At 36.3% G+C, this 25,015-nt stretch overlaps 1 protein-coding gene across 1 annotated transcript; it reads left to right on the top strand.

Annotated features, from left to right (window-relative positions):
• The first annotated feature begins 115 nt into the window (after window positions 1–115).
• On the top strand, window positions 116–25,015 carry TOP2A (DNA topoisomerase II alpha). Its single transcript, XM_019747792.2, has 36 exons — window positions 116–270; window positions 1,141–1,296; window positions 1,509–1,599; window positions 1,873–1,936; window positions 3,632–3,777; window positions 3,965–4,062; window positions 4,283–4,495; window positions 4,837–5,010; window positions 5,193–5,294; window positions 5,400–5,537; window positions 6,800–6,938; window positions 7,636–7,793; window positions 8,087–8,212; window positions 8,539–8,649; window positions 8,776–8,881; window positions 8,971–9,080; window positions 9,333–9,425; window positions 9,965–10,079; window positions 10,183–10,304; window positions 11,278–11,426; window positions 13,233–13,464; window positions 13,645–13,779; window positions 13,901–14,101; window positions 14,272–14,467; window positions 15,980–16,071; window positions 16,174–16,332; window positions 16,464–16,547; window positions 17,418–17,597; window positions 18,350–18,440; window positions 21,491–21,643; window positions 21,746–21,898; window positions 22,130–22,253; window positions 22,371–22,414; window positions 22,816–22,956; window positions 23,406–23,605; window positions 23,917–25,015. Exons 1-36 carry the CDS (start codon window positions 250–252, stop codon window positions 24,043–24,045), a joined length of 4,746 nt encoding a protein of 1,581 aa, XP_019603351.2. The 5' UTR covers window positions 116–249; the 3' UTR covers window positions 24,046–25,015.

Below are 25,015 nucleotides of genomic sequence, written 5' to 3'. Positions count from 1 at the left end.
ATTCGAACAGGCGTTCCTTGGAGAATATAAAAGACCAGCTACGATTGGTTCTTCAGGACGGAACCGGTGAGAGCGAATCAGGGATTGGCTTACCTGGTTTCGGCGGGCTAGAGGGAAGTTCAAATTGGACTGGAGTTGCTCTCCCAACCGACCAGCGTCTGTGGAGAAGCGGCTTGCCCTGTGATAGTCTCGTGGGTCCCGCCGGTTTAGTCTCTTGCAGGGTTCTCGAGCCCTTTCACGACCGTCACCATGGAGCTGTCCCCACTGCAGGTACAACTCGCGAAATAGGCGAGTCGTGGAGCCTCAGCGCGGCCTGATATCTCCCTGGTTACCAGTGAGGGAGTGAAGCTCCTGGGCTTCGCGGTCGTCCGGCGCGGCGGGCTGGGAGCCTGTATTCCGTGTGGACCCGGGTCTCCTGGGTTCGGCGTGATCGTAACGAGGGTGAAACCCTTTATGGTGCTAATATTGAAGTGTTATGGACTAAATTGGCTTCTAGGGTGTTGTGTTTTGTTTTACTGTTTCTCGGGACAGGATGCAACTGGTCCTATCGTAGATCTGTACTATAATGGTCCACTTGTGACTAAGCAACGCGTCCTGATGCTTTCCTCTGCTATCCTCCTGCTGCATATGGAATTGAATGTCCTTGACCTTGGAAGGTGCAGAGCAAAGCACAGTGTTCCCAATGAGCCGGCAGGCCCTAGTTGCTCAAAATACGTCCTTCTGTGTTCACAACGTTAACGTGGCCAAGGGGTTGAATCGATAGCCTCCCAAACTGCTGCTGCTGAACTAGAATCTCCTATGTGCCTGGGACACAGTAGGCACATAGTAGATGGAGTAGATGAATAAGTGGGTGTATTTTATTGATGACATCTAAAGCCCTCAAGGAAAATATTTCCATGTCAGATACATTTAGTGAGATAAGATGTATGTATGTCCATTTAAAATGTAACCTGGGTACCTGGCTGCAGTTAACTTAAATTGCCACGTTTGTACAAAACGATGTAAACTCCACCAGTACTCATTAAAGATTGCGATTTGTTATAGTGTTTAAGCGTATCAAAATGGTAGACATTTTGTTTATAGTTTCTGATAAACCTATGATTAAAGTTCCTTTTGCTTCCAAATTTTTTTAATTGCTAGCCTGTAAACGAAAATATGCAAGTGAACAAAACAAAGAAAAATGAAGATGCTAAGAAAAGACTATCTGTTGAAAGAATCTATCAAAAGAAAACGCAATTGGAACATATTCTGCTCCGTCCGGACACCTATATTGGCTCTGTGGAATTAGTGACCCAGGTAAAACAAGCTAATGAAATGCTGTTAATAAGTAGTTAAAATGTGTGTTTTTCCAGGTTAATTTTCTATACTTCATGTACTTTGAGTGTCACTTGCACTGGCCTAGGCTATTTTATATGAATATATATATTCCAGAAAACTTGACAGTAATCATGATGATAAAACAGAATCAATATAGGGTAAAAATAACTATCTCTTTGCCTTATTTCTAGCAAATGTGGGTTTATGATGAAGATATTGGCATGAACTTCAGGGAAGTCACTTTTGTTCCTGGTTTGTACAAAATCTTTGACGAGATTCTAGGTAAGTAAATTCTTTCACATAAAGATCTTCTGGTCAAATCCTTCATAAGAAGTATAATTCCTAGCAAACCCTATGTAGCCAGAGCTGTCATTTCAAACAATAGTTGGCAAAGGTGAGGCAGTGAAGTTGAATTCTTTCCTAGAAACAGTGCTGTGAATAAAAGCGCTGAATTAACACCTCGTTAATGCTACTGCGCTTGAGATTTTTGCTTTCTAAGAGTTAAAGATTTTTTAGAAATACTTCAATTTCTTACAAATGTGTATTTTCTTTCAGTCAATGCTGCAGACAATAAACAAAGGGATCCAAAAATGTCTTGTATTAGAGTCACAATTGACCCGTAAGTCTCTTGCTTAGTCTTTTGTTTGTTATAGTTCATTGTTCTGTTAGTTGCATTTACTTAGATTTATAGTGAAGTTGGCTTTCTTAAAATGAAAGTTTGCAAAAGCACAGAAAGGCAGAATGCTAAAATGAACAATCTATGATACCTACCACCTAGACCCAGCAGTTATCAATACTTTGCCATATTTGCTTCATCTATATTTTTTCTGAAGCATTTGAAAATAAATTACAGGCATTATGGCACTTCATCCCTAAGTAGTTCAGTAAGCATCTCCAACGATTGCTCAAAGTATTCTGCAATCTAGAGCTTTTTTTCATATGATGCTATTCAAATAGTAAACCAGAAGGTGGTGATAGAGATCTAACATTTCTCGTTATAAATGTTGGGTAATCCCTTTGTGGGTAGTCAGGATGCTTGTTTCACCTTTTTATTAGCCTAATCGAAGTCCAAATAAATTTTTAGTATTTTATTGGCAAGCAAGGAAGTTTACAAATGATGTTTTTCCCTTTCACATTTGTTTTGCAATGAGCTTTGTTGGGTGGAAAAGGCTAAGAGAGCTAGGACAGTACAGATAATCCTCTGAAAAGCAGTGTAATACTGTTTCCAAATTATGTTCTTTTCTTTCCATTGAGCATAAATCATTTCCCTTTGTTTATTTTGACATTTTAAAATTTCATGTTTTTTTTCAACATTATCAGTGTCTGCCCAGGTGTTGGAAAGGGTTTCATTTTTTTTTCCTCTTGGCCCCTATTTTAGGAGTGTCAGGAACTAAGCATGGTGGGAAAGGTAGTACATGCTGAATTTCAGAGGATGTATATGAAAAAGAATCATAAAGAAATTGAGACTTTGCTGGGTAGAGTAATCTTGGTTGTAGGCCCTTGCTTTTCATCACTTTGAATATTTCGTGCCAATCCCTACTGGCCTGCAAAGTTTCTGTTGAGAAATCAACATCGTCTATGGGAGCCCCCTTGTAGGTCACTGCTTTTCCCTTGCTGGTTTGAAAATTCTCTTTGTCTTTAACCTTTGGCATTTTAATATGATGTGTCTTGGTGTTGGCCTCTGGGTTCATCTTGTTTGGGACGCTGTGCTTTCTAGGCTTGTATGTCTTTCCTTCACCAGGTTAGGGAAGTTTTCCATCATTTTTTCAAACAGGTTTTCAATTCCTTGCTCTCCCTTCTGCAACAACATGGATGGACTAGAGGGTATTATGTGAAGTGAAATAAGTCAGAGAAAGACAAATATCACATGATTTCACTTATATGTGGAAATTTAAAAACAAAATAAATGAACAAACTCAGAGGACATTTTGATGGTTGCCAGATGGGAGGGGTGTTGGGGATATCGGTGAAAAGAGGGAAGGGATTAAGAACTACAAATTAGTAGCTACAAAACAGTCATGGGGATATAAAGTATAGCATAGGGAATATAGTCAATATTGTAATAACTATGGTGTCAGATGGGTACTAGATTTATCAGGGTGATCACTTCGTAGGTTTATAAGTATCTAATCATGATGTTGCATACCTGAAACTAATATAATATTGTATATCAAATGTAATTGAAAAAAAATTATTTAAAAAAGAAATTGAGACTTGTGAATTTATATATTTTAGAAATAATGATACTTTAAAAAAAATTTAACCACTAGTTTAACGTTTGTTTTACAATGAAATTTTAATTTTCTTTTCTTAGGGAAAACAATTTAATTAGTATATGGAATAATGGGAAAGGTATTCCTGTTGTTGAACACAAAGTTGAGAAGGTATATGTTCCAGCTCTCATCTTTGGACAACTCCTAACTTCCAGTAACTATGATGATGATGAAAAGAAAGTAACAGGTAGAGTACTGAGGAAGAGGAAGAACATACTGTTGCTGAAAGAATGTCTCTTAAATGACTATATGTGGCATAAAATTTAAAAAAAAAGGGAATAAGTCTATAATTTCACCGCTTTGCCAGTGATTAAAACATAAAGCTGTTAATGAGATAATAACAATTAAAAAGTATTTTATATGTATTTGTCCAGGTGGTCGAAATGGCTATGGAGCCAAATTGTGTAACATATTCAGTACCAAGTTTACTGTGGAAACAGCCACTAAAGAATACAAGAAAATGTTCAAACAGGCAAGTAAATAGGTATTTTGTTCCTTGATTATAAATAGTATGATAGCAATTTACGATGATATTATTGGTTGATTTCATTTAACATGATGACCTATTAAAACATGGAAAATTACTCATGAACATATATTAGGTTTTCTCTTAGAACATAAATTTGTGTTATTTGGTTCTAGTTTGTGAGATGACTTGAATTTTTCCTCTTTCCTTTTCTTTACTTCCATAGACATGGATGGATAACATGGGGAGAGCTAGTGAGATGGTACTCAAGCCCTTTAGTGGAGAAGATTATACATGTGTTACCTTCCAGCCTGACTTGTCTAAGTTTAAAATGCAAAGCCTAGACAAAGATATTGTTGCACTAATGGTTAGAAGAGCATATGATATTGCTGGATCCACTAAAGATGTCAAAGTCTTTCTCAATGGAAATAAGCTTCCAGTAAGTATTTTGCTGGGTGTGAAGGGTAATGAGGGACTTGGTGATCATTGTCAAAGGCAAAATTTATTTGTTTTTTCCCTCTAATATGTTTTTCTTACCACTTCTCAGATATGTTCCTGAAAAGAAAACTATATACCACATTTTTTTAATCAGCTCTCTTTAAACTTAAGGAAATTTCTTTCTCAAAGAAACACCTAAATAAATCCTTTTGTGCCCATTTTTAATGCCCACTCTTTTATGCCCATCAGTGGACACCATTTCATTTTGAAAAATATTTAGTCTATTATTGAATCTACTTTTTATAACATTCTTTATAACATTACTCTTTAATTCCTCTATAGGTGAAAGGATTCCGTAGTTATGTGGATATGTATTTGAAGGATAAAGTAGATGAAACTGGTAATCCGTTGAAAATAATCCATGAACAAGTAAACCACAGGTGGGAAGTGTGTTTAACAATGAGTGAAAAAGGCTTTCAGCAAATTAGCTTTGTCAACAGCATTGCTACTTCCAAGGTAATTTTATTCTTGAATTATTAATCATGATTTATGTTTACATGTGTCCATGTTATTTCTATCATACAAAATGAACTTGAATATTTGGCTACATTGGTATAAAGGAAGCTAAATTAGACTTCTTATGTTTATTATAATTTTGAGGATACTGAGCTTCACAATCTGGTGTTTTTCCTCATTAGGGTGGCAGACATGTTGATTATGTAACGGATCAGATTGTGACTAAACTTAGTGATGTTGTGAAGAAGAAGAACAAGGGTGGTGTTGCGGTAAAGGCACATCAGGTATTGTATTTCAGCCCAGTTTTCTTTTTCCAAAGTCAAGGAAGAAGAGGCTATAAATAAAGCATGAGTAAATTTTTAGTGATTTAATATCAACTTTTACTGCAGGTGAAAAATCACATGTGGATTTTTGTGAATGCCTTAATTGAAAACCCAACCTTTGACTCTCAGACGAAAGAAAACATGACTTTACAAGTCAAGAACTTTGGATCCACATGCCAATTAAGTGAAAAATTCATCAAAGCTGTGAGTACTTGGAGGGAAATAAAAAATAGAAGTAACTTGCTTTATTTTCCATTGCTCTTCTCTGCAGAAACAAAGATTCCTCCCACATGTATTTTCACTCTAAAGGAAATTTAAAAACCAGCTTTATCTCATTGGTCTTACCAGAGGCTTACTTACCATGTATATGCCTATATTCCCCCATTTCATATCACCATCCAGTTTAGATCACTTCTGAAATCAGCCCATCTAACTGCTTAACAAGCATTGAATGCCTAAAGTTGTTCTGTCACACATCCAAAACTCAGTTTTCTCCATACCCTCTGGCCTCCATACAGGGAACTCCCCCACCCCTAAAACAACAAAACTATTTCCTATCTTAGTAAAAGGCCCCAACCAACCACACAGTTGCATAAACAAGCAAGCTGGGCGCCTTCTCTTTATCCTCCTCTCTAATCCAACCAATAAGAATCATCTTTCGGATCTGTCAGTAGCCTCCCACTACCATTTCTTAATAGTTTAATATTCATACAGTTTCAGTCCTTTTTTTGCAATGCTTTTGAGTAATCTTTTTGTGTGTTAAAGCACACATTTTTGTCATCACTCTCTTTTGGAAGTCTTTCAGTGACTTCCACCCTTAGAAAAAAACCAAATTCCTTAATTTGGCCTACAAGACCCTACCATCTCCAACCTCATCTCAGTGGCAGTTTTTCCTGTTGTGTAATCTTTAGTCCTACTGGTTTTAAATTACTGAAAAGCATGGTACTCTTCCCCTCCTGAGAGCTTTTTCACATGCTAATCCCTCCCCCAAAGTGCTTTTCATATGGCTTATTTCAGGTCTTAACAGTCATTTCCTCAGGAAAGTCTTGACTTTCTACCCTTGTCCCCAACTAAGTTTGTCCAAATATAACACACTGGCCATACATTATTATATGTAGCACATTTTTCACTTATCCATAACTTTCATTACACTCGTGAATTCTCATTTTATTTCTGTTTTGTCTTTTTGTGTATTAAACGTCATGAGGACAAGGATCACGTCTAATTTGTTTTAACCACTAGATCTCCAACATGAGTATGTAGTCAGTAAACATTTATCGAATGAATGAGCCCAAAGGAACCAGCTTCCTCAGTAGTGATAACCTGAGACAGGAAGATGTGCCACCCTCTATCCAGAAATTAATTTTCTACCTCTTCAATCTTTTAATTATTTTTATGAGAGCTCATTCGTATTCTAGATTTCTGACAGAACTCTTCTTCCCTAACGTGAATCTTCTCGTTTTCAGGCAACTGGCTGTGGTATTGTGGAAAGCATACTAAACTGGGTGAAGTTCAAGGCTCAAGCCCAATTAAACAAGAAGTGTTCAGCTGTAAAACATAACAGAATCAAGGGAATTCCCAAACTTGATGATGCCAATGATGCAGGTACACGTTTAATGTTACCAAGCTTTAAATCTTGTAGTTCAGTTGTTTTGTTCATTAACAGCATACGGTGGATTTTTTTTTCTTGACCGTTAATATCAAGAGAATATTTTTACTTTGTTAAAAATCAATGGATTTCCTGTTATTGATCATTTAGGTCATTTCCAGTTTGGCATTATTATAATGTTAGGATGATTATTTTGGGGTATAAAACAAGAATGTTTACATATTGACCTATAAGGAAGGAAAAAGTTTTCCTCAACACTCTTAGGTCCCTGAAAAAACTGACTAAGACAGAGTAACAGGAGAAAAGCATGCAAATTTATTTAAGTTTTACATGACACAGGAGGAAATGAAGCCCCAAAGCAATGGTAAAACCTGAGTTTTTATGCTAGGTTTGATGAAGAGTGGAAAGTCATGGAAAGATGTGATAAGCAAAGAGTATGAACTCAGTGCAGTAAACTTAGGGAAGCTCAATGAGGCCTGTTCGTTCAAATTCTTCTCTGTCCCACAATCTTGAAGATGAAGATAAGAATGTTCTTTTCCTCTGGGTATACAGAGGGCACCTCTCACATGAGAGTTTTATGACCTGCTTCAGGGGAGAAGGTTGAGGGGATCAACAGCTATCAACAACAAGTCTGAGTTAATACTTGAAATTGAACTAAATGTGTCAATATTAATTTGTATATTTTTATTTTAGGAGGCCGAAACTCCACTGATTGTACGCTTATCTTGACTGAGGGAGACTCAGCTAAAACTTTGGCTGTTTCAGGCCTTGGTGTGGTTGGGAGAGACAAATATGGGGTTTTCCCTCTTAGAGGAAAAATACTCAATGTTCGAGAAGCTTCTCATAAACAGGTAGAATATAAAACTATCTTTAGAGTCTGTCTAGTTTTATAATGCAGGACTTCATGCCTTTATTTCCTCATCGGGCATTTTGAAATATATTCTAGATAGCTTGTTGTTATTTTAAGAAATTGGGTACATTATAGAATGTCTTAACAGATCTTTCTGACTTACTAAAGTATGGGCTAATAATAACACAAAACACTGGAGTTCAAGAAAATCTAAGCAACATATACTATTGTATTTCTTTGTTCTTTTCAAATTTATAAACAAAACATTACTTTTTTTGGTAATGTCCATTTCAGATAATGGAAAATGCTGAAATTAACAATATCATCAAGATTGTGGGTCTTCAGTACAAGAAAAACTATGAAGATGAAGATTCATTGAAGACTCTTCGTTATGGGAAGATAATGATTATGACAGATCAGGTCAGATTTGCCTTTCAGACATTTTAGATTGTTAGAATAAATTAAACATGTCTTGTTGTATTGCTTCTCTGCCATGAAAGGAAATTACTTAACTTGGAGCTTTAGTTATGATCTCTAATCAACATCTAATCAGATATGCTTATTTCACATGTATATTACAATACAGGTTAAGAGTCTGGGTTTGAATAGTCTTTGAATATTTGAATAGCCTTTTTTTTTTTTTTTCAATCCCCACAGAAAATATTTTGAGATATTACCAGTATGTCAATCATAATTTATTTAGTTTCTAACAATTCTTTTGTGTTTGGCTTTCCAAATATTTCTAGGACCAAGATGGTTCTCATATCAAAGGCTTGCTGATTAATTTTATCCATCACAACTGGCCCTCTCTTCTGCGACATCGTTTTCTGGAGGAATTTATCACTCCCATTGTAAAGGTATATTAACTTCTAAGATACCATGATGGATATTTTAAAGCCCTATATCTCACCCCTTGATACACACATAAACTCAGTGATGTCTGGTGGTACACAGAGGCCACAGCAGTGTGTTCTTTACCACAGGTGTCTAAAAACAAGCAAGAAATCGCATTCTATAGTCTTCCTGAATTTGAAGAATGGAAGAGTTCTACACCGAATCATAAAAAATGGAAAGTCAAGTATTACAAAGGTTTGTAATTAAACCTATATAGAATTTTTCATTTTGTTATATACCACTACAAAATGATATGGAGTAACTTGGTATTCTTGGTTGTATAGGTTTGGGCACCAGCACATCAAAAGAAGCTAAGGAGTACTTTGCAGATATGAAAAGACATCGTATCCAATTCAAATATTCTGGTCCTGAAGATGATGCTGCAATCAGCCTGGTGAGTTTGAGTGTATTTCATACGTACATTCTAGTTTTATAAATCACTGCTGTAGGTAGTCAATTGAAACATTTACATTTTTATATAATAAAATATTTTATAGACTAGAATGTTTTTAGTAAGCATATCCCAGAGACAGAGACCAGATATTTTAGGAAACTGAGTTTTTATTGTTTGTTTAGTTTTTATCCAAGAGATATTTTGGAACCTGTTAGTATCAGTGACATTTTTTTTTCATCTTCTCATCTGTAGGCCTTTAGCAAAAAACAGATAGATGATCGAAAGGAATGGTTAACTCATTTCATGGAGGATAGAAGACAACGGAAGTTATGTGGCCTTCCTGAGGTAAAAATTTTAAATTATCCCACAAAATGTACTATTTACTGACCTTTTAGGATTGATGTAGCAAATTTAACTTACTGAGTAGTTATTTCAGTAAATAGTATAATAGTCGGTAACTGTATAAATATTCTTATTCTTATATAGACGCTGCATAAATGTATTGGCCCTAAAAGAAATTACAGAGGCAGTGCACGGTTTTTCTAATTGTGCAGCAATTAAGTGTGCTTTATCTTTTTTTAAATTTTGTTAAATTTATTGGAGTGACATTGGTTAATAAGATTATCTAGGTTTCAAGTGTACAGTTCTATAATACATCATCTGTGTATTGCATTGTTTGTTCATCCAAAGTTACGGCTCTTTCCGTCACCATGTATTTGACCCCCTTTACTCTCTCCTACCTGCTTTATATTTAAAACATATAAAATATTTCAGCATAATTCTATATTTTTGAGGGACTTAAGAATTATAGAAAATACTGCTGAGAGATTTCTTTGTTTTATTATTTTAAACTAGATCATGTAATACTCTCTTTGGTCCCTCAGGATTACTTGTATGGGCAAGCTACCACTTATCTGACATACAATGACTTCATAAACAAGGAACTTATCCTGTTTTCAAATTCTGATAATGAGAGATCTATCCCATCTATGGTAGATGGTGAGTCCCAATTTGTTAATCTGTTTTTAACATAACATAGAAATCAATGCCCAGAAATGGTTAAATTAAGGATACTAATATTTGCACCTCTTTCATTTTGAAGGTTTGAAACCAGGTCAGAGAAAGGTTTTGTTTACGTGTTTCAAACGGAATGACAAGCGGGAGGTGAAGGTTGCCCAGTTAGCTGGGTCAGTGGCTGAGATGTCCTCTTATCATCATGGTGAGGTAAACACACAATCTGTCATGTTTTCAGAAAGCACTGTAGCAGAAATACCTGCAAAATCATTCTCTAAACACTTGGTGAGGATATAAGCTGGCACATCCATAATAGAGAACAATTTGGTGAGATTGATCAAACTAGAAATGTGCTTACACTTCGACCTAACACATCTATTTCTAAAAATAATATTCCTATAAGGATAATCATAAGTCTGCAAGGATCTATGTTCAAAGATATTTAGTGATGTGTATTATAACTTTGTGATGCTAAAATTTAGACATCAAAAATGTCCATTGATTGGAAAATTGTTATAAATTTCTATACATGGAATTAGTGATATAACTGAAGTAAATCTATACTTACTAACATTGAAGAATGTCCATGTTCTGTTTTGTGATTAAATTGCTTTTTTGCATTCATTATGTTTTAAAGAATTAGATTGCCTATATAAGTTTCTAGAACTTTAAATGTAATGATTGTCTTACTTGTTGCTTTCAATGAAAATATAGTAGGTACTCAGTAAATGTTCACACAACAAACATTTGTTGAGTACTTACCATGTACCAGGTATACAAAGATAAATATGTTTCTCACCTTCCAGGTGTAATCACATTTTAACCAAGATGGCCAACACACACACACACACACACAAAACTATAGAATAAAGTTGTACGTGCTAGAGTAGAAATGAGCGAAGTGTTATAACTCAAAGTAGGAAATATTTCATTCTGCTCTGGGTGACGAGAGGAGCTCTGCCTTCAAGGATTCGATTGAAATGATTGAAAGGGAAGAGCCCAGAACTTGGAGCCAGAAGTCTTGGGTTAAAGTACTACATCTGCCATGTATTTATCTAGGAAAAGTCAGTAAACATCTATACCTCATAAAACCTTACAGGATTATAGTAAGGCTTAGTCATACTAATGGGCATTTACTTTTAAAAGGCTACAGGTCAAATTAACAAATCTTTTCCCTCTCCAGATGTCATTAATGATGACCATTATCAATTTGGCCCAGAATTTTGTGGGTAGCAATAACCTGAACCTCTTGCAGCCCATTGGTCAGTTTGGTACCAGGCTGCATGGTGGCAAGGATTCTGCTAGTCCTCGATACATCTTCACAATGCTCAGGTGGGTATGCTTTCAATTTCTAATGAATTGCCATTTCCCGTTTTGAAATAATGTGAGATTTACTTGGCCAAAAATGTAAAAAAATCAACTAATCAAAAATGTACTTTTGATGCAGATGCTTAGAGTATTAACTTATTTTAAAACTAGCTCATTAAATGTTAATTATACTACTCTTTGCAATGAGCAGAAAGTCAAAATTCTATTTCAGTTTGATAACCACAGCTTTTGTGTTCCCTTAGAAGTATTGTGTCCTTGCCAAACTATAAATGTTTTTACTTCCATTTCTTATATATTCTTCTCTTCATATAGAGAGTGATTCTCAACCAGGGTAGATTTTGCCCCCCAGGAGATATGTAGCAATGTCTGGAGACATTTTTAAGTGTCGTGACTAGGGGAGCCATGCTACTGCCATCTAGTGGGCAGTGGCCAGGGATACTACTAAACACCCTGCAATGCACAGGACAGCCCCTAACAACAAAGAATTATCTGACCCAAAATGTCACTAGTGCCAAGGTTGAGAAACCCTGCTGCCTAATTTGGGTCAGAGTAAAGAAGAGTTTGATTCTTCCTAAATACCACAGTTGAAATCTTCCTTTACAAATCTATGGAAAGTACATTATGAATGGTCAATTTTCAGCTGTTATCTTACTCAACCATTTGGCAGCATTGGATATAGTTAATCACTCTATCCTCCTTAAACTCTTCTTTCTTTATTTGGCCTCTAAGACACCAGACTGTTGGTTCTCCTCCTTATTAGTCTTTGCTGGGTCCTTCTCATCTTCCCAACCTCTAAATACTGGCCTACCTCAAAGCTCCTCCATCAGATCTCTTTCCACTAGCTACACTCACTTCCCATCCATGGATGACACCCCATCCACCCAGTCTCATAACTTTAGCCCTGAAACTCTTATGTCTGATTGTCCTCTCAACATTTACCACGTGGATGTCTCATAAGTATCTCAAATATAAGTCTAAAACAAAATCCTTAGTCTTCCTGTCTTAGTAAATGGAATGCTGTCCTTCTAATTCTCAGGCTAAAAACCTTGAAGTCACTCTTGACTCCTTTACTCCACACTTGTGTCCAATTCATCAGCAAATCCCATGGGCTCTGCATTGGAAAAATACTAAGCCACCCCCTTCATCCAAACAATTGTAATAAAGGTCTACTGTCCTTCTTATGGCAGCCATTTAACTTGAGAAAAATAGGTCACTGGTTCAGAACCTTCCAACTGCTTCATTTAGAGTAAAATCTGAAGTCCTATTTTAGCTAACCAGACCCTACATGATCTTTGCACCCACTCCCCATCTTTTGATTCCATCTCATACTATCTCTGCTCCAAACCTCTGGCCTCTTTGGCTATACACTCCCTCTTCAGGACCTTTTACTTACTAGGCCCTCTACTTGCAGTTCTCATTCTCCAGATAACCTCATGGCTCGTTCTCTCAGTTTTTTTCCTGCTCAAATGTTATCCTATCAGAAAGTACCTACCATTCCTTAAACCCCTTCAATCACTCTTACCAACTTCACTTTTCTTCTTAGCATTTATGCCACCACCTGACACAATGCATGTTCATTGTCTAGCTCCCTGTACTAAAACGTGAGCTCCTTGCAGGCTGAGACTTAATGTCTGCAGTGCCTGGCACATAGAAAGTGCTCAAGAAATATTGTTAAGTGCATATTAGTCAGCAAGTATAACCAAGGTAATTTTCATGTATAGATACGAGATAACGCATGTCCTTTTCATGAAAGTTAAATATCAATGCCATGATTTTTATAAAGTAACATTCTTTGATTGTTTTCTTTAGCTCTTTGGCCCGGTTGTTATTTCCACCACAAGATGATCACACATTAAAGTTCTTGTATGATGATAACCAACGTGTAGAGCCTGAATGGTACATTCCTATTATACCCATGGTGCTGATAAATGGCGCTGAAGGAATCGGTACTGGGTGGTCCTGCAAAATCCCCAACTATGATATTCGTGAAATTGTGAATAATATCAGGCGTTTGATGGATGGAGAAGAACCTTTGCCGATGGTAACTATTTTGTGTATATTAGGAACCGTAGTTTTCCTCTGGTTTCAATTCAATAGACTATGGTTAAAGAGGACACAATTTATTTCATACTTAAATGTTAGACTGTTAATGCTGTTGTGACTTCTGTTTTTAGTGTCACATTTAAAATGTGTTTATATTCTTTTTAAAATAACAATTTAGCTGCCGAGTTACAAGAACTTCAAGGGTACTATTGAAGAGCTGGCTGCAAATCAATATGTGATTAGTGGTGAAGTGGCTATTCTTAATTCCACAACCATTGAAATCTCAGAGCTTCCCATCAGAACATGGACCCAGGTAAGTAACTGGATTTCTTCTTTGATTTTTGTGATCAGGGGAAACACTTTTTTGTACTGCTTGTTGAATATTCAGGAGCCTATGTTTTAGAAACTCACAAAAGGATTGTTTATTTCTTTAGACATATAAAGAACAGGTTCTAGAACCCATGTTGAATGGCACTGAGAAGACACCTCCTCTAATAACGGATTATAGGGAATACCATACAGATACCACTGTGAAGTTTGTTGTGAAGATGACTGAAGAAAAACTGGCAGAGGCCGAGAGAGTGGGACTACACAAAGTCTTCAAACTCCAAACTAGTCTCACGTGCAACTCTATGGTATATCTTGTTTTATGAGACATGTTTCCATTTATATTAAGATTAATATCAATTTTAAAAGAAAATCATAGGCTACTATTATATTTTCAAACAATAAAGTCATTTCTCTAAAACATTAAAGTTTAGCCAATTTATCTATTCTTGGCTCTAATCTTGTTTTTCTTTTCCAGGTGCTTTTTGACCACGTAGGCTGTTTAAAGAAATATGACACAGTGTTGGATATTCTAAGAGAGTTCTTTGAACTCAGGCTTAAATATTATGGATTAAGAAAAGAATGGCTTCTAGGAATGATTGGCGCTGAATCTGCTAAACTGAACAATCAGGCTCGCTTTATCTTAGAGAAAATCGATGGCAAAATAGTTATTGGTATGTTTTTGGAATAATAACTGCCTGTACTAAAACAATCATGCCAAACTTCCTTTGAACATTTCTGAAGAGAGTAATGGTGAGGGGGTGGGAAAAATCCATTTAGTTCAGCTGGCTACTTATGAGCATTTCTTTGAAATACTTAATCAGGCATTTTTAGTTTGAAAGACAGCTTTTCCTAGATTGAGCATCTTGAGAAATCAAGAGTTAGTTGACATTTAGACAGAATAGAGAGTTAGAAGAGGTTCCTGAGAAGAGATAGTAAGTATGACAGAGAGGAAATAAAAGGCTGGAAGTAAGAATATAAATGGCTTCTATTATAAGTAAATTGTGTACTTAAGCCTGAAAGAGTCATGTCTTAGGGAATTTTTTTCTCTATTAAAACATTCTGGAAGTAAAGTCACGGTTTAAGTGACTCGGAAGAAAACAGTTTTGACTAAAGCTTGGGGTATGGGAAAAGTTAAAAGAAATATTAATAGCTCAGTTCTGGCCAGGGCTAACTGGGAAAGCTGGGTGATTAACTCATGCTACTAAGTTATAATAGCAAGTCCCAAAACATGACAACATGAATTCCTGGTGATCAACAAGATAATTTTCTGGGAGTACACAAAAATGTTTAACTTGATAGCTACATGTTCAATTTCATGAATATTTTAAAAAATAACAACACTAGTATCTCAACCCTTTAATTTCACAGGTATTATTGCTTAAGGCAAGACTAAAATGAGTAATTTTGGACATGACTCAAAGAAAAAAAGTAAAGGCTGCATTGACTACTTAGACATTAGAAGAGAGGTACTATTGAAAAAGGAAATGAATACAATGTGAAGAAATCAGTGTTTGTTTAGTGGCACTAACTTGCCCAATGAAATGTTGAAACGAAAAAAAAAAACAAAAAATGGAGCGTAATTGAGATAGAGACTTACCAGAAATAAAAGTTTTGATTGTCTTTTGTTCTTATAAAAATTATGATTAGATCACAACGTCATGATTTGACTGCCCCCTCGTGGTAATTTTCACTTGTCAATGGTTTAGGGAGAATACTTAATTACAGTTGACCCTTGAACAACTCGGGGTTGAACTGTGCGTGCCCACTTTTACACGGATCCTTTTTGATAAATACATTGGAAAATTTTTTGGAGATTTGCAACAATTTGAAAAAATTCAGAGACAAACCTTATGATTTTCTTAATCTTTTCTCTAGCTTTATTATAAGAATAAAGTATATAATACATTTAACATACAAAATATGTTAATCGACTCTTTATGTTATTGGTAAGGCTTCCAGTTAATAGTAGGCTATTAGTAGCTACATTTTGGGGGAGTCAAGTTATACGCCCCAACCCCTTATGTTGTTCAAGGATCAACTGTATGTATCAGGATGTACAAATTTATGCAAGACAAAGACAGTTTACTATCTAGTTTTAATCTTTTGAATTAATATGGTAAAACCTTATCACTTTCCTAAAATATTGCTCAAAACCATGATCTCTGTTTCCCTTTTTTTAATAGAAAACAAGCCTAAGAAAGAATTAATTAAAGTTTTGATTCAGAGGGGATATGATTCGGACCCTGTGAAGGCTTGGAAAGAGGCCCAGCAAAAGGTAATTTCTTGGTTAGCATTTGTTTATATTATTAAAGACTGAAGGATCCAATGTCTACATTTCACAGTTCCTATTAAAGCTACATTTCAATTCTTCCTTTAGGTTCCAGATGAAGAAGAAAATGGAGAGAGCGACAATGAAAAGGAAACTGAGAAAACTGACTCTGTAACTGGACCAACGTTCAACTACCTTCTTGATATGCCTCTTTGGTATCTCACCAAGGAAAAGAAAGATGAACTGTGCAGACTGAAAAATGAAAAAGTGAGTTGTTGGTAGATGGCACATGTTGCTTAGTTATGTTCTAATGATGAAAGTAAAAACTTAATTGTGTGCTTCATGAAAATGCTGTTTGTGCACATAAACTAACTTAATTTTCTGACTATCCTATGAAGGAGCAAGAGCTAGAAATATTAAAGAGAAAGAGTCCATCAGATTTGTGGAAAGAAGACTTGGCTGCTTTTGTTGAAGAGCTGGAGGTGTGTAGTTTATAATGCCCATGTTAGAATTTTTATTAATAAAATAACATTCCAGCAATATACCTATCTGTCACAAAATTTCACAACTGGCAATAGAACGAATATAGGAGGCACAAGAAATAGGCCAAGATAGCACATATAAGAATAGATTGTTTTTAAAAAAATAGTTAGAATAATGTAAATGATGCCAAGAAATATACCACCTAGACATTTTTGGACCAAGACAGGAAAGGGCAGGAGTTTATTTTTGACCTATTGGAACTAAGAAACTAAAGAGAATTTAAATGGCGACCAACCCAGTCCCCCAAGTCATCCTGAAAGGACAGAGACAGTTTACCTTCAGGGCTAGCCAGTCAGCAGTTTCAGAAGCTCCTTTGTTACCTAAATCTCATTAATATGGTTTTCCAACATTATTTTAACAAAAAGCATTTCAGAAATTAAGCTAAAAGGCAAATTTATATTATTGGCACTTCAGTATGAGGTCCAACTTGCAATCAATTGACTGGTAAATGTACAGTAGTGGAATCACATCCTTTTGAGTTTACAAGTGTGTACATCATATGTGTGTATATATGTATATATTTTATCCCTAACCCAGTTTCCCTTTTTTATCCTCAAAAAGGTTAAGTGGTAGAATCAAGAGTAGAACCCAATCTTCTGTCTCCAAACTTTTCAAAGTGTGTCTTAGTTATATGTTCACTATTGTAGTGGTATACTTAGTCATAGAAACAAGTTATCACAAATTTTATCTTGCAATGTAACAAATTGAAATCAATTTAACAGTTGTCTCTTTATTCTGTCCCTATAAAGTAAGAAAGATGTAGTGTCTTTGTTAGCTTATAAATTTGCTTTCTCCTATTCCTTTTGTAGGCTGTTGAAGCCAAGGAAAAACAAGATGAACAAATGGGACCTCCTGGGAAAGGGGGGAAAGGAAAGGGGAAAAAACAAATGGCTGAAGTTTTGCCTTCTCCAAGTGGAAAACGAGTTATCCCCCGAGTTACCATAGAGATGAAAGCAGAGGCAGAAAAGAAAATTAGAAGGAAAATTAAGGTAATGCTCTTGAAAACATTAAACATAAAATATTTTAAGCATATTTCCACATAAAAGTGAATTAATTATAAATTCCATAGTTTGGAATTTATCGTATATCTAATAACATTCCCTTTTTTTTTTAAGATTTTATTGGGGAGGGGGAACAAGACTTTATTGGGGGAACAGTGTGTACTTCCAGGACTTTTTTCCATGTCAAGTTGTCCTTTCAGTCTTAGTTGTGGAGGGCGCAGCTCAGCTCCAGGTCCAGTTGCTGTTGCTAGTTGCAGGGGATACAGCGCACCATCCCTTGCGGGAGTGGAGGAATCGAACTGGCAACTTTGTGGTTGAGAGCTTGCGCTCCAACCAACTGAGCCATCTGGGAGGCAGCTCAGCTCAAGGTGCCATGTTCAATCTTAGTTGCAGGGGGCGGAGCCCACCATCCCTTGAGGAATTGAACCAGCAACCTTGTGGTTGAGAGCCCTCTGGCGCACGTGGGAATCAAACCGGCAGCCTTCAGAGTTAGGAGCATGGAGCTCTAACCGCCTGAGCCACCGGGCCAGCCCCATAACATTCCTTTCTTATGAGCCTGATTTTTTTTTAATGTTTAAGTATCTTGAAAAAGTCATACCTATACCTTTATTCAGAGCTTTTAACCAGAACCCAAAGGAAAAAAATCACTCTGACCAGATACATATTTGTATGTTTAACCATACAGTATTCCAAATAATAAGTTGGTAGAACTTGACCATTTTCATCTTGCTATCTTTTAGAATGAAAATACTGAAGGAACCTCTCAAGAGAATGGTATGGAAGCAGAAGGCCTAAAACAAAGAACAGAGAAGAAACTGAAAAGTGAACCAGGTATTAAAACATTTTAAGGAAAATGGTATAGAGTTGAGATAAAATTATGTTTGTTACCTAGCGCATTTCAAATAGATGTTCAATAAGTTATTGAGTAACATGAAGGAGAGCTACAGTAAGTGGTCTTTTGTGACTGGCCTCTTTCACTTGTCATAATGTTTTCTAGGCTCATCCATATAGTAACGTGTGTCAATACTGCATTCTTTTTTTTTTTTATCACTAAATAGCATTTCACGGTAGAGCTATATCACTTTTTTTTTTTTTTTTTTTTTTTGAGGTGGGCACAGCTCACAGTGGCCCATGCGGGTATCAAATCAGCAAACTTTGTGCTACCAGCACCACGCTCTAATCAACTGAGCTAACCAGCCACCCCCGTATACCACATTTTATTATTTGTTCATCAACTGTGATAGGTATTTGAGTTATTTCCACTTCTTGGCTATCATGAATAATGCTGCTATGAACATGCGTGTACAAGTTTTTATGTGGATTTATGTTTTCATTTTTCTTGGGTATATACCTAGGAGTGGAATTGCTGAGTCATATGATTTTTCTGTTGTATGACCTTCTTGGGAAATGCCAGACTGTTTTCTGAAGCAGCTGCACCATTTTATATTTCCACCAGCAATATATGAGGGTTCCAAGTTCTCAGCATTGCCAACACTTGTTAATTGTCTTTTTTTTTTTTTCATGCTAGCCATCCTAGTGGGTATAAAATAGTATCTCATTGTGGTTTGGGTTTGCGTTTCTCTCTTGGCTATTGATGTCAAGTGTCTTTTCATGTGCTTATTGGCCATTTGTATTTCTTTAGAGAAATGTCTGCAGATTCTTTGCCCACTTTTTGATTGGGTTATTTATCTTTTTACTGTTGAATTAGTTGTAAGAGTTCTTTATATATTCTCGATGGCAGTCCCTTATCAGATATATGATTCTCAAATATTTTCTGCCATTCTGTGATTTGTCTTTTCATTTTCTCGATGATGTCCTTTGAAGCACAAGTTTTTAATTTTGATGAAGTCTAATTATCTGATTTTTATTAATTTTGTGGCTTGTGCTTTTGGTATCATATCTAATCTCTTGCCAAATCCAAGGTCATGAAAATTTACCCTTATGTTTTCTTCTAAGAGTTTTAGTTTTAGTTCTTACATTTAGAATTAATTTTTGTATATAGCATAAAGGAGAAATCCAGCTTCATTCTTTTGCATGTAGATGTCTGGTTGTCCCAGGACCACATATTGAAAAACTTCTTTCCCCACTGAACTGTCTTTACCCTTGTCAATAATCAAATGACCATAAATATTAAGGTTTATCTATGGATTCTCAACTCTATTCCATTGATTGACCTCTGTCTATCCTTGAGTATCTACTTTTGATAGATAATGTGCTCAGTTCTGTGGGGAATACAAAGATGAATAAAACAAATGGAAATACATTAGTATTACAAAGAATAAAAGTATGTCATGTGCAAAATTATATACGCATTTTGGCCTTCCAATGCAGCACACACATTATACTTTAAACCCAACTAGCAATCGTTTAGCATAGAAACCAATGAATCGGTTAAGTATTTTGAGCATTCCCATTCCCATCACTGTCTCAAATATTGTGAGGGCACAAGAAGTGGGAGAGAGCATGGCATTTACCCTCAAGAGGTTTATCAAGAAAGAAAGTTAAAGCAGTATATACTAGCCATTGTAAAAAAAAAAAAAAAAAAAAGGTGAGAGCAGTGTGGGTACATGTAGATTAAAAGGCTTTGTGAGAGAGGTAAAACTTGGGGTTAGTGTACTGAAGATTAGGTAAAATTTAGACATTCTAGATTGGGAGAAGAAAAATGGGCATATAATATGCATGGGACAATGAGAATGCCCCTTAACAGAGAGGGGAGTTTTTATATTGGAAAATGATAAAACATAGTTAAACCAGTTTATGGAGAGCTAGAAAACCAGGCTGTTGAAGGATGAGTAAGATTAAATTCAACTAGGGACTATGAAATCGATAGGTATACTGATAAGAATATGGAGAAAGGACTATATCAGAACAATAAGGAGACTGCCCTTGTAATCTTTGTGGACCAAGATGAGGGGAATAAAAAGCAAAGGATGGGTATGAGAGACATTTGGGGAAAAGACTTGCTTGCCCTCACAAACAAGACTTAAGCCAGCTCACTTGGCCATTAAATGCCCCTCAAGGTTTGGTCTTAGCCGTTCTTTTCCCTGTGAATTGTCTCCTTTGCCTTGACGTCAGCAGTAACCTTTCGTTGAGCTCTGTGCACCTGTTCTTGCCCCTTTCTGATCTCCACTCTTGAACCCGAGAGAACTTTTTAAAAGGCAAATTGCTCATATTGGTTCCCTGTTTAAAACAAAATCCTTAACAAGACCAGCCACTTCCCCACTAACTTCTACTTTCCAGTCAATGGATTTTTTTTCAGTTTCCTAAGTGCACTCTGTGTTTTTACATGCTATTTCTTGAGCTGGAATGTTTCATCACCCACCTCCCTTGAACTAGTTAACTCTTATTTAACCTTCAGATCTCAACGCAAGTATCCCTTTCTTGGAGAAGCCTCATATTTATATGCGTAAGTATACAAACCTCATACCCAGCATTAACACACTGTATTTATTTATGGGAGTACCCACCCTGTTTCCCCGAAAATAAGACCTAGCCAGACAATCAGCTCTAATGTGTCTTTTGTAGCAAAACTTAATATAAGACCCGGTATCATATCATATCATATATCATATCATATCATATAGACCCAGTCTTAATGGTATATGTAGTAAAATAAGACCGGGTCTTATATTAATTTTTGCTCCAAAAGACACATTAGAGCTGATTGTCCAGCTAGGTCTTATTTTCGGGGAAACACGGTTGGTGACCAAGCTGTAAGCTACATGCTACACAAGAAGAGGGACTGCGTCTATTTCTGTTCGCCATTGTATTCCCAGTAGTAGCACAGAGCTCACTAAATATTTGAAGCCTGGATGAATGATAGGTGGAGAAAAGTGAGTCTAAGAATATGTAAAGATGGTTAATTCCTATCTCCCTTCTAGGTACCAAGACAAAGAAACAGACTACATTGCCATTTAAACCAATCAAAAAAGGAAAGCAGAGAAACCCTTGGTCTGATTCAGAGTCAGATGTGAGCAGTAATGAAAATGATTTTGATGTCCCTCCACGAGAAACAGAGCCACAGAAAGCAGCAGGTAAGAAAAACTGAAAAACATGTAGGTGCTGAAAGATTTGAATGGCGAAGAAAAGTGAGTCTAAGAATATGTAAAGATGGTTAATTCCTATCTCCCTTCTAGGTACCAAGACAAAGAAACAAACTACATCGCAGCTTAAACCAACCAAAAAAAGAAAGCAGAGAAACCCTTGGTCTGATTCAGAGTCGGATGTGAGCAGTAATGAAAATGATTTTGATGTCCCTCCACGAGAAAAAGAGCCACGGAGAGCAGCAGGTAAGAAAAGCAGAAGGATGCTGAACGATTTGAATGGCTGACACATTTCAGGGCACTTAATCCCAGACATGGTTATACCTTACAGCAGTAATTATATTAAATTTTTTAAAAACTAAAGCATCTTTTAAGAGATTAAACTGAAGCTTAAATCTTCATAAAATGTTATATCAATCTGTGGATTAAATATTTCTCCTGTTACCCTCTTGATTCTTCGTATATGTTTTTTAATAGCAAGAAATAAAGTCATAATTGATTTGGATTCAGATGAAGATTTCTCAGATTTTGATAAAGAAAGTAACGAGGAAGATTTTGTCCCATCGGATGCCAGTTCAATTAAGACCAAGACTTCCCCAAAGTAAGTATCTTCTCTCGTGTGGATTTTATTGTGATGGTTTTTAATAGCTAATGACATAGTCTTAGTTGTTTGACACATTGAGAGTCAGTTGTCAGGATGTGATTGTTTTTATTCTAGACGTCCTAACAAAGAACAGATGCCGCAGAAGAGAGCCACAGCAGGTATGTGCTGAAGTAAAAGGAGGGAGGCCTCTGCTTTGCTGGGGAGCTAGGTCCAGCTGGGTTTTATCTGGGGAACATTAGCCAGGAAAATAAATGTGGGTTGTTAGCATGACATTGATGTTGTTCATTCTGTTGAGTTTTGCACGTAAATAGGTTCTACATTTGATACACTAAAAGTAATCATGTGCTTGCGGCAGGGGGCTGTGCTAGGTGCTGGAGAAACAGAAAAATAACTTTTCTTGCTAATAAAGAATCCAGAAATTAGAACAAAGTTATGAGTGTTTTAAATATTCCCAAAAAGTCACAGTCTTAGTGTTTAAAGAAGACTTCATGGCATGGACAAAGCAGTAAATGGATTTTCATGTGTTGATTATATGTACTATTTTCCTTTTCATTTGAAGAAATAGACCTCGGTGCTGATGATGCCGGGGACAATGTTCCACTTTCTCCAAGCTCTTCTGCTGCTGATTTCCCAGCTGAAACCGAAATTATAAACCCTGTTTCGAAGAAAAACGTGGCGGTGAAGAAGAGGCCGGCAAAAGGTGAGCCTACATCTTGAACATGGCTTAATATTGGGATTAACTAACTGGCCACCACAAGTCAATTTCAATTTTTTATTCCCCAAATTTACTGTTGATATTGAAATTAAACCTTTTCCAAATGAAAGCGAATCTTTAAATCTTTATAGTCAAAACTGGTGGTCCAAAGGTTTAAAATCAGCATGTTTCTCAAAATGCCAGGCCTTAGTGTCTAGCTCATTTCTATGACGGAGATAGGATTTTATAAACAGTTGCAAATGTTAAGGTGAAACATATACTTATTTTAAAAAATTGGACTTAAGAATACTTTGATGTGCTCTAATGTATTTTCAGCTAGGTTAGGTGGTCTTTCCTCAGTTAAATACAAGCAGTCAACAGGTTGCTAAAGAAAGTTCACAGAGAAAACTGTTCGTCTAAGCGAGGCCGTAATGAATGCCTGTGTTGACTCGCAGGTCAGTCTGCCACCTCCACAACAGGTGCCCAAAAAAGGGCTGCACCAAAACGAACCAAGAAGGAGCCAGGCTTGAATTCTGATGCCCCTCAAAAGCCTGATTCCCCCAAAACCAAGAATCGCCGCAAAAGGAAGCCATCCACGTCTGATGATTCCGACTCTAATTTTGAGAAAATGATTTCTAAAGCAGTCACCAGCAAGGTGAGTGTTTATCTAATTGGCCCCTTTACTGCAGGAATTTTCAAACATGTAACCAAGCTTTGCTCTTAACAGTTTGGCCCATTTTTAAGAAAATAAATTAAAATCCCATAATCCATTAGCTTTTACTGTGTTTGGTGTAGTTGTAACAAAGTTACAAATGCCACTTAGTCAATGAGTGAGTTGCCTTAGCTCTATTTCTTACTCCTTATTAGAAGGCGGAAAACTTGGATTGTAGTCTGTTGATATGTTTTTTACATTGAGATTCTGCTGTCAGGTTGACACTGTGCAAATTACTTGGACTTTTCTCTTAGAAATCCAAGGGGGACAGTGATGACCTCCATCTGGATTTAGACTCCGCTGTGGCTCCTCGGGCAAAATCTGGACGGACAAAGAAACCCATCAAATACCTCGAAGAATCAGATGAAGACGATCTGTTTTAAAATGTGAGGTGACTATTTTAAGTAATGGTCTTATTGAGCCTGTGACTGGTTTTAAAGTTACCTGAATCTCTTCATTTCCTCCCCTTGGAATTTAGTTTGGGGAAAGCAGTTTTAATCTAGAATCATCAAAGTGAAGTGTGTAGAAAGAGAGCCCAGAGTCTCTTATAATATGCTCTGAATGGAGATCCATCCTATGGGCATGTCTTTTTTCTCTGCTTTGTCTGCTTTCAATCCATTATTAACTTCTTCTGAGCCCTAGAGATAGTTGTGTGGTCACATCAGCATAATGCAGTTTGTTTATGGGCCATACATTAAGCTAACATTGGAGCGCTTTGATATAAAAGTGTCTACTGTGCCTCTTTTCCTACTTTCATAAATATGTGATAGAGCATGATTAATTCTCTGTTTTATCTTAGTTGTATAGGTAATTTTGCACCAGCTAGAACTTTATAGTTTTAGTACAGATACTCCCCACTCAGCCTTGTATGTGCTGAACTTTTATTCAAGCAATGAGAAATGGCTCATATTCTTCATGTCCTTTAGAATATCAGCAGAGGCTAAAGAAAAACACCCTGCTGTGTCTATATAACCTCCACTCAGTCAAATAGGATGAAGAAAATTAGACCATAAGTTATGTGACTATGTCAACTCTTGACTTGTCCCCTCTGGCTGCCTCTGAGTCTGAATTTCCCAAAGAACAAATTTCTGGATTGAGAAGAGTGGGGACAACATTCACTCAAAGATCTTACATACTTTATTGAAGCCATACTCAGCAGTGAACTGTTATATCCATTTTGGGAAATTTCCATAATTTTCAACTTAGAAACTCTTTAAAGACCTTTCTGCATTTTACATGTGTCTGGCCTGACTGGTGTTGTTCATGTTTTTGTAAATATTTACTATGTTTTTCTATTTAGTATAAGTCCAACAATTTTGTACTTTAATAAAACGTTCTAAACATTGCAGCTCA

This window comes from Rhinolophus sinicus, linkage group LG15 (assembly GCF_036562045.2).
Source record: "Rhinolophus sinicus isolate RSC01 linkage group LG15, ASM3656204v1, whole genome shotgun sequence".
In the NCBI taxonomy this organism is placed as follows: Eukaryota; Metazoa; Chordata; class Mammalia; order Chiroptera; family Rhinolophidae; genus Rhinolophus; species Rhinolophus sinicus.
The sequence above is the reverse complement of the archived record's forward strand: the minus strand, read 5'-3'. Positions and strand labels throughout refer to the sequence as shown.

Bases quoted from the DNA above. Each gene is read 5' to 3' on its own strand.
- TOP2A (XM_019747792.2), top strand. From the start codon at position 250: ATGGAGCTGTCCCCACTGCAG. The intron at 1,937-3,631 runs GTAAGTCTCTTG...TTCTTTTCTTAG, and splicing joins ATTAGAGTCACAATTGACCC to GGAAAACAATTTAATTAGTA. The intron at 8,213-8,538 runs GTCAGATTTGCC...AAATATTTCTAG, and splicing joins TAATGATTATGACAGATCAG to GACCAAGATGGTTCTCATAT.